Source organism: Sus scrofa, unplaced genomic scaffold, assembly GCF_000003025.6.
Source record: "Sus scrofa isolate TJ Tabasco breed Duroc unplaced genomic scaffold, Sscrofa11.1 Contig726, whole genome shotgun sequence".
NCBI classification, from domain to species: Eukaryota; Metazoa; Chordata; class Mammalia; order Artiodactyla; family Suidae; genus Sus; species Sus scrofa.
Genome location: NW_018085300.1, coordinates 50,244 through 65,718, shown reverse-complemented (window position 1 = coordinate 65,718; position 15,475 = coordinate 50,244). Strand labels below are relative to the sequence as shown.

Below are 15,475 nucleotides of genomic sequence, written 5' to 3'. Positions count from 1 at the left end.
TGTCAGATGATGGAGTAAGAAGATGTGGTATATATACAAAATGGAATAGCACTCAGCCAAAAAAGAGCAAAATAATGCTATTTGCAGCAACGTGGATGGAACTAGAGACTCTCATACTAAGTGAAATAAGTCAGAAAGAGAAAGACAAAAATCATATGATATCACTCATATCTGAAGTCTAATATATGGCACAAATGAACCTTTCCACAGAAAATAAAATCATGGACTTGGAGAATAGACTTGTGGCTGCCAAGGGGTAGGGGGAGGGAGTGGGATGGATTTGGAATTTGGGGTTAATAGATGCAAATTATTGCCTTAGGAATGGATAAGCATGAGATCCTGCTGTATAGCACTGTGAACTATGTCTACTGACTTATGATGGAGCATGATAATGTGAGAAAAAGAATGTTTACATGTATGTGTAACTGGGTCACATTGCTGTATAGAAGAAAACTGACAGAACACTGTAAACCAGCTATGATGGAAAAAATAAAAGTCATTATAAATGAAAAAAAGGAATTTGATCAAGACAGTAATACAAATATATATTTTATCTTTGTATTCATATTCATAAGGAGGCATGAATTCCAAAAACGTAAAAACCTTGAAGACATTTATATTAAAAAAAATTTTAACGTCTTGACTCAGAAGTTCCCATAAGGTTCAACAGGGTTAAGGATATGGCCTTGCCACAGCTGTGGCACAGGTCATATCTGTGGCTCAGATTCTGTCCCTGGCCTAGGAACTTCCACATGCCACAGGTGCAGCCAAAAAATAAAAATAAATAAATAAATAAAAGCCTTGATTCAACTTTTCTGCCATAATCTGTTAAAATTCATAAGATCAATATTGTTCTCCATGAATATATAATTCTTTAGAGAATGCATTTCTTTTTACTTTTATTATACTAATATAATTTTAATGCTAGGAAAAACTTTTTCAATGCCCCAATACTGTGTGAGGAAGCTGTTTTAAGGCCAGTAGAGCAATTGATTATCATATCCTAGTGGATACTGGGTACACTATTAGATTCTTAAAAGTGAACAAAGAAAATTGTAAGAAAAAATAAAAATAAAAAATGAATAAAGGGTTTTAATTTATCAAATTTTGTGTCAGTGTACTTACTAAAAAATATCACAAGACAAATAGCAAAGCCTGAGTTTTTTTTTTAGGATGACTATCCTGATACATTTTTAATAGTGAAGATAGATTTATACTAAGATATAAAAACATAATGTCTTCCTTTTAAAAGTTTGGCTTTCTCTTGAATCTGAGTTGCAAAGTTATATTACAAGCTCAAATATAGCAAATAAGTGATTATATCAACTGGGAGATGTTCCAAATCTGATATGGTATTAAAACACTGAATTTTTAGTTTTTGCTTTGGTGATGGCAGTCTTTGTCATGCCAGTTTTCTACAAGCAAATAAAAATATAACAGGTAAGGATGGCATTGAAAAAATGTAATTCGGCTTGAAGATATACTGGTACATTTTTAACACATTCTGACTCATTATGTGTACAATTTAGGGAAAACTTTCTTTTAAAAGTACTTTCTTAGCTTAAATGAAAACTTTTCTTTCTCTCAGTGGTTTGCTAACACTGGAAAGGAAAATGCACTTGATTTTGTGATTAAGTGTATTTTAGGATGTACCACCTGTTTATCTCAAAATGTATTAACTCTTCATCCCTGCCTCTACCTATCCCTATATCTTTCTCTTTCCATTTCACAGGAAAAATTATGACCTCAGCATCCAAAGGAATTCTCCGCCCATTTTTAATCGTCTGCATTATCCTAGGCTGCTTCATGGCATGTCTGCTCATTTACATCAAGCCCACCAACAGCTGGATCTTCAGTCCAATGGAGTCAGCCAGCTCTGTGCTTAAAATGAAAAATTTCTTTTCCACCAAAACTGATTATTTTAATGAAACTACTATTCTGATTTGGGTGTGGCCATTCGGGCAGACCTTTGACCTTACATCTTGCCAAGCAATGTTCAACATCCAAGGATGCCATCTTACAACAGACCGCTCTCTGTACAACAGATCTCATGCAGTTCTGATCCATCATCGAGACATCAGTTGGGATCTGACTAATTTACCTCAGCAAGCTAGGCCACCCTTCCAGAAATGGATTTGGATGAATTTGGAATCACCAACTCACACACCCCAAAAGAGTGGCATTGAGCACCTATTCAACCTGACTCTGACTTATCGCCGTGATTCAGATATCCAAGTGCCTTATGGCTTCTTGACGGTGAGCACAAACCCCTTCGTGTTTGAAGTGCCAAGTAAAGAGAAGTTAGTGTGCTGGGTTGTAAGTAACTGGAACCCTGAGCATGCCAGGGTCAAGTATTACAATGAGCTAAGCAAAAGCATTGAAATTCATACCTATGGGCAAGCATTTGGAGAGTATGTGAATGATAAAAATTTGATTCCTACCATCTCTACTTGCAAATTTTATCTGTCTTTTGAAAACTCAATCCACAAAGATTATATCACAGAAAAGCTCTACAATGCTTTTCTGGCTGGCTCAGTGCCTGTTGTTTTGGGGCCATCTAGGGAAAACTATGAGAATTATATTCCAGCAGATTCATTCATTCACGTGGAAGATTATAACTCTCCAAGTGAGCTTGCAAAGTATCTGAAAGAAGTAGATAAAAACAACAAATTATACCTTAGTTACTTTAACTGGAGGAAAGATTTCACAGTAAATCTTCCACGATTTTGGGAATCACATGCATGCTTGGCTTGTGATCATGTGAAAAGGCATCAAGAATATAAATCCGTTGGTAATTTAGAGAAATGGTTTTGGAATTAAAAGTTTACCATCATTTGCACACTTGGCAAATTATTTTAATGAGATATTATCTGGGTCTTGACAATGAGAAGAGAGTCAACATTCTGCTTTTGTGTCACAATTTATTTGTATCACTCTTGGGTGACGTGTACATTTTAATGGAGATTTTTAAGAGTGCAGCATCAGCAATCACTCCACCTGGTTTTAAATTATCATATATATACCTAATTATGTGCACTGAAAAATAATTTATTCTTCTCTATCATTTGTAAACATTGTTTTTTCATATTTTTGTAGTTGTCTGTAATGTAACTTTGTGATATGATTGTTGTTCCTACATAGATCGGTTGTTTAATCCATTTGGTAAATGAAGATGCACATCTTAAAATATGAAGTATTTTCATTAAATATTATTATCTCTAGTTCCAAGTTTGCACAGTGTAACAAAGGAAAAGCATTTGTAATCGAATTCTAACTTCTTTGACTTTGAAGTTGAACAAAGTATATAACTGTCTCTCTTTGATCTGTTTTGTACCTGTTTACCACATTTGTGAATGCAGAATTATTCATGTAGTGAATAAGCAAGATAGTGAAGCAGAACTGTTCTATTCAAGAAGCTATTAGGCTTTCCATTTATTTTCATTAAGTTGACTTGCAAATGCACCCACCTATTCTCATGATCTTAAGTTAAAATTATTTAAGTATTTTTAAATATCCAATTTGTGGGAATTTTAGTACCTAGAAAATAATCTTAATAACTCTTAAGAAAATCTAAGACAATTTTCTTCCTGACCTTAACATTTATTATTACAATAAAACAATATTATCAAATGTCAAGGGAAAAGGATACATACAGATACAAATCATATTTATAAACAATACATTGATGTACAATTTTTTATAACATATCAATTTATACATTTTTCCAAAGACCCAATATCTAAAGCAGTTTCCTTTTACCATAAGGGCAGATAAATAGGCATAATATTTGAGATGTTTGTCCTGTAACTTAAAAGAACCTAAATAAAATGACCATTGAGGTGTTAAGTATAAGATGCTAAACATAATCAAGTGAGAATCTGTAGGAAACTCATAATGCTAACACAGAGTGACATCTCAATGCATATTTGTTGAATGAATATGAATGGCATTGAAAGTCATCAGGTAATTTTTATTTGTTCTGATAAAGTGACAATTCTAGCTTAGAGGTACTAACTGGAGATGCTATTTTATATTCCATTTTTGTAATTATTCATATATGGCATATATGATCATAGCCCTCAGGGTTTTACAGAACCAAAATGAACATTCATTACACTAAGTTTTTTGATAAGTCACCCCTCAACTTGCAGTTGCTGTACAGTGTTTCTCCTGCATAAGGTTAAGGGCTGGACATAGCAGAGGACACTAAGTGAGAAAAGATTGGAAGCCAAGGAATCTTCAAAGAAGGCATTTCCCAAAAAATCTTTAATAACTTTATTCCATTCAAAAACCCATCAAAGGTGTTAGAATGTTCTGATGACATCTATCTGGTGTATGATGCAATTTATTTTAATAGTCCTATACATTGTAACATCACTAGAACACAAATCTACATTTTCTTCATCAAATGGAAGTTAGAGAAAAGCAAAATTGAAGTCAAAGAGAAGGCTCTATGTCCAGCAATCCAGACTACCTTGTGAGGGAACAAGCTCTCAAGATCACTAGAAGGATTGGGAAGATTCCTGCACTGGATGGAGGATTGTTTGATCTTTAGGTTCATTCCTTTTACCCAAGATTGGACGGGCTCCCTGTGTCAGGCAATGCTCTAACCAGAAATGAAGATGAATGAGGTACCTTCACTGCCTTAAAGGAGCTTACAGTTAAGTGGAAAAATGCATGAAAGCTTCCTTTCAGTCTATATTTGGGCCCATCCTACTCTCAATGGAGTTTATATGAGTCACTGCTGATTTAATGAAAGTCAAATAGCAAATTTCCCCAATTGCTTAGCCATTTGGCCTGTTTCTGAGCTGCAAACTTTGTTTACTCATTTGACCCCATGGAAGACTCCTTCCATATTAGCTCTTCTAACTGCACTGCATCCAGAAATGGTATATCTGTGTGGATGTCCTCTTAGAATGATCTCCACCCACATTTATTTCATCATGTTCAAATAGTCAAACTCATGCATTTATGTTTACTTTGTATATTTTTGGTGTACAAAATGTATAGGGATCTAAAGAGGATGCATTGCTAACAGATTTAGAAAATTTTGCTTTCTTTGAAAGCAGAAAAGTATTCAATAAAAAGCCTTTGCTGTGGTAGATATTCATGATTTCAAAGAACCGAAAAACCTGAGGGCATTGCCTCTATTGTCAACTATGAATCTGGTTTCTTTCTCAGTCTGAGACTATAATTATATGCTGAAAATACGACTCAAGCTAAAGTAATAATACTAAATGACTAACTAGCACATCTGTATATTAAAAAACCATTACCAAGTCCCAGAGAATAAGTTTTCTTAATTGGAAGTGCTAAAAATGAATGAGTCAACTTCAGTTCTGAGTCCATTGATCAGTGAGTTTTGAGGCTGGAAGAAATTGGAACAATGTTAACAAACTAACCTCTTTGTTCTAGTTATGAGTTAACTAGATTCAGAGATAATATTTATTTATGACATATGCTCACACGCATACACACATACTTACACATTCATATACCACACAGCTGTATTGGCATAGCCAAAATTAGAATTTAAGGGTACTGTCTCTCTTGACCCCATGTTATCTTTCATGGTATTTTCACCTTATCATTGAAGTTATGTCTCAGTTCTAAAAATGTAAATGCCTTATTGGTGTTATTAGGGCCCATAGAATATTATGCTCTATGTAGAAGCACTTTGACATTTGAAAAAGTATACATACAGGAAATAAAACATGAAACTTTTTAGCATTCTTTCTGGTTTAAATATCTTAAGAGTTGAGCTCTAGCAGAAAGATACAGGTTTTCACTATATTTTAAATGAACTGCAACCCTCAAGATGGTGATTTGATTGTTTCTCAGCCATTTCTTTAATAAATCCTGTGGATTACAGTTCTTTTGAAGGATATCTCATAGTGAAAGATAAAGATTTTCAAAAATAGCTCACTGCTAGTTATAAAAATAAACCAATTTTGCCAGGAGATTGTGAATATTAAAAAAAGACTATTTAAAAATTTTTATTTTAAAATATCAACAATCTTTTACTTTCAATGGTCTGAATATTTAGATTTTTTTGCAGGCCTTACTAGTAGGAATATATAAATGTTAATTGTTATAGGCTGTATTAATAAGAACATATACTGAATTCTCCAAATCCAGCAGTATATCATGTTTAAAGAAACAAAGACATGATAGTCATAGTTTGTAACGGCCATAAATTTGACAATATGAAGTAGAAGCTGAAAAAAAAAAATCTAAATAGGAAACTATTATCAGTTTAAAATTTTTATATTTACTACATAAATTCTGATATTCCCAGAATGTGCAAAAATATTTCCTGCTCTGAGGGCTTAGAAAGCTCAGAACATTTGAGGTGTAAATTGACCAAATATTTAGACATTATTTGCTGGGCCTATAATTCTTCCCTTTGGTTGGAGGTTAAATATGAAAAGAATAGGAAACTATACAATTGAGATATTTTTGCTTGCCTATTTTCAAACTAGATTCCATGAGTCTTAAGGTAATCACCCAGAAAATGTCTTTGCATGAATTAATGTTACCAAAAATAAGATTTAGATCCTTACACTATGACTTTGTGCTTAATAATATATTTCAGTGCCCTTAAACTCTGATCTTAATTAGGAGAACTTCTTAATAAATTATAATTAAGCTGTTAAAATGAATTTTGGAATCTGTTAAACAAAATAAATTTTGGAATCTAAAATCTAAAAAATAAAACCATTTCCTAACACAGAAGAAGATGTCAACAAGTATTTGTTGAATGAACAGATTGCATTAGAGATCATGGAAAATATTTTTTTTAAATATGGTAACACTCCCAGCTTCCTGGCACCAGAAAGAGGTGATATGTTTATTTCATATTTATTTTATGTTTTATTTGGTCAGTTTGTTGCCTGGATGCAAAAGGAAGGCATTTTACATCTTTCTAGCTTTACTGCATTCTAAAACCCCCAAAGAAGTAACAATTCAAGAAAGATGAAAAGATTTGGAACATGTTAACACTGTATTCAAATATTAATATACCAACTGTTTCAAGTAGGAAACTCAATTAGTATTTAAGGAGAATACAAAGTGCAAGCACTGTGAAGGGCACATATTCATTACCAAACTATGCATGGGGAGAAATAGCTGTTTTTTTTTGCTTCCTAACTGCACTCCTTTTTATCGCAAACATCAGTCTATCAAGATGGTATTTTTTTTCCTGAATGTCTCTCATCGAGAGATTTTGTAGCATTTTGCAAATGGGTAAGCTCTGCTACTATCAAAAGTGTTCTTTCTCTCAGTAATTCATATTGAATGTATCCATATCCATAAGGATTTTACAAAAGAGTTTACAACATCAATGAGAAATAGCCCACCAAACCAGAAATATGAATAATGCTAAACTGAGTTATTGGTTGAAAAAAACTGTAATTTTGAGAAAGCCACTTAACTTCTCTGGACTTTTTTTGTTTGTACTGGCCCTTTTAGTGTCATTATCCTCTCACCTAAGATCTAAATTGATATTTGCATGTATTTGCAAATGCAATTCCAATGACCACTGCAAAATAATATTTTGGAGGTAAATATTCCAACAAGATTTCCCTCTTATTTCTCTGATTAGATGTTTGAAGTATAAAACTGATTATTTGAGCTAACATCTGGAAAGAACCTAATCCAAGGCTTAGAATATAGCAAGTGCTCAGTTAATTAACTCTCCTCCTTTTACTTCTTCCTCCCCTTGGTTCTCTACCTTTGCAAATTCATCATCTAACTACTCACTGAGACCTTAATTTCCCTAAGAAAAATAACCCTATATTGAGTATTATTATAACACGTTAGATTTTTCTATACCATCTACATTCTTATTACAATAATCTGAAAATCTTTACTGATGCAAAATTTCAGGGAGGCAATGAAGGCACATAGCAAATCCCCAGATAACAAACAGTAAAATAAGGAGGCTAATTTGACTAAGCCAGAATGAATAAATCTAGACAATTTAGTTATTTTTTAACTCATGGTAATATATATTTATTCATTTGATTTCTATTTAAAATATTTTATGAAGAATTTAAAAAGAACTTCTCCAACATCAACTGCCTTTTGTTAGTGTTAGTGAAAAGCCTGGTTCCCAGGTCACCTGATCTAGATTCACAAGTATTTATGAATAATACTGATTCCTGGGCCTTGCTCATGCAATTGGAATATCTTCAAATGAGTCCAAAAAATGATTTAATGTATGTTCTAAGTTATTCTGTTCCATGCTAGAGTTTGTGTACCACCCATAGCCAATAATTCTCAAACACATATATGTCTTTGGAACTTTCTGGGTCAGTGGCATAAGAATCACTTGAAGAAGTATTAATAATACTTTTGATTCTCTGGGTCTGGGATGGGAACTGGAATCTGGATTTTAAAAATTCCCCTGTATAGTTCTGATGTGCTGTCAGGTTTTGAGATCTGTGCCTTAGCCACCTGTTAAATGGGAAGTATTCTATTGCTCAGTTGATATGAACTATCACCTTTCTTAAGTTCAGTGGGAATCTTCCAGGTATGTCAGTACTCATTCCTCTATTTCAAGATCCAAAACATTGTCTATGCCTAATTACTTCATGCCTGAGCATAGTACTGACGAATAAGTCTCTTGATTTGGAGCAGGTTGTTTACAGTCTCCAGAACTTCTTTCAAGTTTTGAGTGGCTCATAGCAGATTTCTCAAGCTTGGAGGCACATCTAAATTATCTGGAAAAGACTTAAAATTGTGGCTTCCCAATCCCTCCTCCAGAGTTCTTACCCAGTTGCTTTGAGATAGGACCCAGAGGTGAACAGTTGTAAAGGCTCCACAGGTAATATTGACATGGGGCTACCTCTGTGAATCAGAGTCCACACAAAAGACATGGACAGTTCTTGACCTGGAGGAATTAGTAGGACAAGGAAAGATTGCATACCTAGAAAAAATATCTCTCAGTCTCTTTCTGGGTTCTAACTTGATGTTTATATTTTGCAACAGAAAGTCTAGAATACCCAATTACTAAAATCCTTTACAGACAAAATCTTAGGCTTCTATGATCTGCTTATCTGCTGCATATGTTTAAGAGACCTCTTTCCCAGGTTCCAAAGTCCTTGCTTGATGGGTGGAAAAGTAATTTGCAACTGGGAGATAGCAACAAGCTGTATTATATGGATTTTTTAAAAAATTGAAGTATAGTTGATTTACAATATTATATTAGGTATACCACACAGTGATTCAGGGTTTTTCTAGACTGCCCTCCATTTAAATTTATTGCAAAATAATGGCTGTTTTTCCCTGTGACTTACAATAAGCAACAAGGATATATTGTACAGCACTGGATTTTTGATGAACACAAATTTAGAATTGAATTCCAGTTCTGCCACTCACTGTGTGTGGATTACATGACTTCTCTTAGCTGCAGCTTTTGCCTCTGTAAAGTGAAGGTAACATATTCCTGATGTGTTTTTTTGTGAAGACAAATGAAATGACATTTAAGTGATGAGACAAAGTAAACCCAATTAGTATGGTTTACCATAATGAAAGAACATTGTGAGGAATCCAAAATTATTTTCACAATTGGGTTCTAAAACTCTGAAAACTTTGAGCAGACAGTTTATCAGAATCATTGCAAATTTAAATAAGCCAAAGGAATAATTTTCAGGAGAGGAGAAACAAATACATAGAGTGTGGAAGCATGCATTCACGTCTAAGTAATGCAAGGGGTGTGGGGAGCTGGCATAGTGCATAGGCATTATCTACATTACTAAACACATACACCATTTCTTAAAAATAATTGTAACCGAAAGCATGCCTAATTCTCTATGAACAATCAGTAAATTAATAGTCACTTTAGCTTATTATCAGTTGGCATAGCTCAAGTCACAAAATGGAATAGCAGGAAGATTCCCGAGATCATTTTCTGGTAAGGAAAGGGGCCTTAGAAATATGCAACAACTTAATTCCTTTAGCCATACAACTAGCTAATGATATAAATTAAGAAACAGAATTAAGTCTCTGTCTATTTTTCCTAAAGGTAAGAAAAAAGGTGAGTTATTTTTTAAATGTTAGGGTATACATTCAATTAGCAGGAATGTATTTGTTTAGTGGCACAGAAATAAAATAATTCTTAGCCAGGCTGTGATTAAGACTCCTCTAATTGTTAATTGCACAATAAAAAGAGTTTTGACACAAATAATCTCACTGTTCATGTGCACAACTTCCAAGTTGTACCGTCATTAAACAAAAAGTAGACCTAAGGAAAATTTTCATTTTTAATGTGTAAAAAATGAATGATATTCAAAATGGTATTCTTGAGTAGTTCCTAGTTGTGTCACTTTAAAGAACATCAGAAATGTTTATTATTCCAGATACTACATTAGAAAATTTCAAAAACTGAATTAAGTCATTTTTATCTTATGATATCTCTGGCAACCAAATGGTTGAATTAATTGTAGATATAAAGTATGTTAAATTAGAGCTTGCTGGAATTTCATTATGAAAAACAAATGGAAGTTTTATCTGGAAAACTTTAAGGGCGATTTCTACAGAAAGGTATGGTAACTGCAGTGGCTTTCTACACATGGCTGTGTTCCACTTTGATTAATGAGAATGCAAGGAGGTAGAAAAGCAGGCTCGGCAGAAACAGTACCCATGCTAAATTAACAACCCAGTGCTACTCATTATGCAAGAAATACTTGCCAGAGTTACAATGGTGCATCCTCTGATCTCAGATGGGCGTCATTAGCCACCTTCAGTCCCTCGGATAAGACAATCCAGAATATGCCATTCTCATCCAAGGCAAGATTGCCAGAAGAGAGCTCACTATCAAGAAGGGCAGAATATGTGTCTCCAGGGATTGTAATGAGCTCAGGCCTTTCATATCTTGTTGCCAAGAGCCCTTAAGCAAATTGAAAAAATCTGGTGGTCTGTATGAAACTGAGAGCAGTATACTTTCTAGATAACAGATGACCTATCTTGAATATGTTATACATTATTTTAAAATAATGAATCAAAGGACAAAGACTATCATACTTGTGACCAAGAGTTTACCTAAGAGGAAAAAATAAAACAAAGCAAAAAACTTTCAGCTCGTAGATGCTCTACACTCAAATCAATAAGAGCTCTTGCCCTGGAAGATTAATAGGCTATGTGGCACTAGAAATGGAGACAGAAAAAAAAAGTTATGAAAATAATGACATGGATTTTTATTCTTAAAATAAAAATTCACATCTCTAGAGCTATCAGCATGATGGCAGCCTTCACATAAACCATATATTTGTCCATGTGCCTTTTTCCCCCTCTTTTAAGTTTTTCACTTTTTAAAAATTTTTTAGGTTTGGTAGGAGTCAGGGTTAGTGGAGTAATTGTGACAAATAAAAAACATTTCCATAAATCCTGTGCCAGATGAAAGTATGAAGCAACGTTACAGGAGGAAATGCAACTGGTCAAAATTATTTGAGTGAAATTATTGAATATTTATCATCTTCATTGGAAGACTGTGGTTTATTCTGAATCCAAAACAACAATGTGTACATAATAGATGTTTTTAAAGGGAAAAAGTAAAGAGCTAACAAGTCCGTAGGTAGATTCAAGTTCACAAAGCTGCAGAAAGGAGAAAAATGGCAACAACAAACAAGAAAGGAGTCAAGATCAGAACTCAAGCTCCAGTTTACACAGTCTATTGTATATGTAATTCACTAGCTCTTCTGGACCACACATTTCTCATCTGGCAATAGAGTGCAGTAGACATTACTTTATGATCACCTAAGAAACTTTTAAACGTCTAGGTTGTTGATTAGACATCCTGGGCTAATTAGCCTGGCACAGGACATGAGCCACTTCTAGAATATTTCTTCTTTTCTTCCTACTCCCTTCCATGTGATCATGTGGATGCTCTGTGAGCCAGAGAAACAGGGAAAAGAAGTTAGCAGGCAATTTCTTTAGGAGCTCTAACTAAAGTGTTGCTGAAGAAGAAAGCTTCAGTGGATCTTTACAGACAAAGAATAGGGACCCGACATGCTTCCCTCCTCCCATTTCCTCAAGAACACACTTAGAGCCTCACCCACATCTATCCTTTTTTTTAAATGTAGTTCTAGTATCACCTTGAATAGAACGAAGTACATTCAAATAAGGAAGCGCAAAACTATCATACTGAAACAAAATGTGCCAATTCTAGCCAATATGTGACTTGTAAGGGTCAGTAATACTGAAGGATTTGAATGATAATTGTATGTTTTATTCATGTAATGTGATTTTGCACTATTGTATCGTCATAGTTAAACAGACTCTTAAAAAACCCCAAAACCTAAATGCCAAATGTACAGTTTATAAATTCATGTTATTTCTGATAAGGATTTAATTGCATTGTGCTAATAGTTGTTTAATGCTCTTAAGTTTAATGCTCTTAACTTTCTGTATGTGTATTATTGCCATGCAGATCCAATAGGGTTGTTGTAAGCACACTAATTAGTCATCTGAATTTTTATAGATAAAAGTCACACATTGATCAGAAATCACTTTTCTACTTATTTTTTTGTAGAGTATTTTTCCACACTTGAAAAAAAACATGATTATTTTATATCAAACATCAGCTTTTCTTTAAAATCTTATTTTAGTAGCCAGTGCATGTTTGAAATAAGATGTGTTAGAAACTATATGACGATATTAAGATTGTGACGACATTAGGTGAAAAAATGCATGCCATTGGTGAATCATGCAACTCTGGGGGAATTTACAGTGCCAGCTCACCCACAGACTTCATCTCAACCCATGTGCATGATTCACATTCTTTCAAAAGTCCTTATTAAACGTTAGCAGTGAAAATGTTACTCTTAATGCAAATAAGTCCATAGACAATGCTGCTTTGCTTATTTTCTAACTTTGCAGCGTATTGTGGTAAATTCCATTCCCCTCAATTTTCTTCTTGGAGTTTCTTGTTGGCAATAAAATACAACAAATAAAATCATTTGTTGGCAAATGATACAATTTACTGTATAGCAATTTACTATAATAAAGCATGAAGATGTGAAAAAAATAATCTTAATTTGTTCCATACTATGAACACAATATTCTGGCAGCTTTTTCTACAATCAAGAATGGTATGTCTGTGGGAGTTTCCGTTGTGGCTCAGCAGGTTATGAACCCAATTAGTACCCAGGTTTGATCCCTGGCCTCACTCAGTGGGTTAAGGATCTGGCGTTGGGGAGGTGTAGTGTAGGTCACAGATGCAGCTCAGATCCCACATTGTTGTGGCTGCGGCATAGGCCAGCAGCTGCAGCTCCCATTTGACCCCTAGCCTGGGAACTTACTTATGCCACAGGTGCGGCCCTGAAGAGCAAAAAAAAAAAAAGAAAAGAATGGTATGTCTTTTTGTGACACTGCCAAATCAGTACTACTGCCAGTGGGGTAAAAAGCAAAAAACAAAAACAAAAAACTTCAGGCCAGGTCTGCACAACACTAAATGGGGCAATAACAGAACATCCAGGCAGTGTGGACAGCCAATCAATGTAATAGATAGGAGGACAAAAGGTAAACCCAATCTTTTTCTTGGGTAATTAAGAAAAAAAAAATGATTGCATAGAAAATATGAATTTTGGCTGCAGAGATAAGCCTCTACATGCTGATAATTTATAGTAGTCCTTGTGACAGAAATTGCTCCAGTGGTCTTGCTTTTATTTTGTTTTTGTGTTCTTTTTCTTAAAGGACACCTTTTGTAAGGGCTTTATTCCAAGCAGATAATGTATGTGGCCCAACAACCACCCCCTCAGTGAAAGAAGTTATTCATCATGATAGAGTAAGGATATAACATAGCCCTTGGTGACTTAAAATACCAATATAACATTTACATGATTGGAAGGTAACTTCATTGCTATGTTATTAAAACAATGGGGAATCCTATTTATACATTTATTTATTTATTTATTTGCAGAGTTTGTTTCATTCAGGTTATTTTAATAGCTTCAGTGAAGTCAGTATAATGGTAAGAAATGCTGACTCTACCTACTATTCCAAGTGAAAATCATGCCACTGAGTCTTACTGCTTTCTGGATTCAAACATTAATCCAAATGACCAGTCTCAGCAGTGTGGAGGCAACTTCCCCAACCAGGATGTTGTATGTTTATGCCATTTGGCAATCATTGAAATGGGCTCTGAGTTTGGTACCATTCAGTTTCCTTCACTGATTCAACCTGTAAATAACATAGAACATTATGGCAGCTAAGCAAATATTTTAATAAGCCATGAAAGGCAAAATGCCATTGAAGATCTGTACATTTCAGCTATTTGGAGAACTTGTGTTTTCCACAAATTAAACTGGAGATGTCATTTGAGATTTCCTTCCTTTAAAAGATGCCATTACAATATGGATTCCTTGCCACTGATGTCTTTCTAGGCTTATAAATATATGATGTGATTGCTATAGTTATAATTTTGTGAAATCTTGTTCAGCAATTAATAGTGACTTCAATCTGTGCTAAGATCCCCAGGCAGAAATAAATATACAAAAGATTTGAGCCTGTATATGTAAGAAAAAATTATCTTCAATCCTATTTCTTATATTCAGTGTAAGTACTTCACTGATTTGCCACTGAAGTTATTCTTTGGATGTGTAAATAATGATGTTCTATTCAGGCCTAATGAATTACTGTACTGTGAATATTTAAAAATAAAAGAGTTCAGTTTAAATGTGCAATACTTAGTGATGGTTATTTATAATGTTTATGTTAAAAATCATTCACTCAAAGAATTTCATTTCCACTTATATGAAAATCTAGATTCCCTGTATAGATTGAATTAAAATTTTAAAATTAAATAAATACATCTTACAGATTATACATTCATCACAAATACCAAGTCAAAAGGATGACAGCATACATAGGTGTTTTGTTCTGCACTAGTTTGATTTTTTAATCTTGCATTGTTCTATTGGGTAGAAGTGGAAATTCGATGCATTAATGATCTGGGCTTGTTTGGGGAGCAATGGGAAATAAAAAAATCTATCCAACCCTCTTCATTCTGCCTTGAGTCTAGCTCAGGTGATGCCTTACCCTGCACTGTTAATTCTCTGCTACTCTACATATGCTTCTGTTTTTTTATTCAGTTTGTAGTATCAACAATTACCAATAGGCTAAGATCCCAAGTATATTATCCATTAGGATCTTCTCTCTTCAACCAAATACCTCTAACTTTCAATTGCCTACTGTTATCTGACTTCCTGTAACCAGTTGCCTTGGATAGTCCACTGTGAGGGAATTTCAATATCTAGTCTTTCATTTGCTTAATGGCACTGTTATCAATTATGTTGCCTAAGTCAAAAATTTAGAAATCATCCTTGATTCTTTCTCTACCTTTTCCCACGTCCACTTGATGATGAAATAGTTCTTAAATATGCCTCCTTTCTTCTAGTCCACTGCTATTTCCCAATTCAAACAATGAGGCTCCGGAGTTCCCTTCGTGGCTCAGTGGAAATGAATCTGACTAGCA

The 15,475-nt window shown here is 34.2% G+C and overlaps 1 protein-coding gene across 1 annotated transcript; it reads left to right on the top strand.

Annotated features, from left to right (window-relative positions):
• The first annotated feature begins 436 nt into the window (after positions 1-436).
• On the top strand, positions 437-14,681 carry FUT9 (fucosyltransferase 9). Its single transcript, XM_013992706.2, has one exon. It carries the CDS (start codon positions 1,648-1,650, stop codon positions 2,818-2,820), a length of 1,173 nt encoding a protein of 390 aa, XP_013848160.2. The 5' UTR covers positions 437-1,647; the 3' UTR covers positions 2,821-14,681.
• The last annotated feature ends 794 nt before the right edge of the window (positions 14,682-15,475 follow it).

Coding starts and splice junctions, on each gene's coding strand:
- FUT9 (XM_013992706.2), top strand. CDS start 1,648: ATGTACCACCTGTTTATCTCAAAATGTATTAACTCTTCATCCCTGCCT.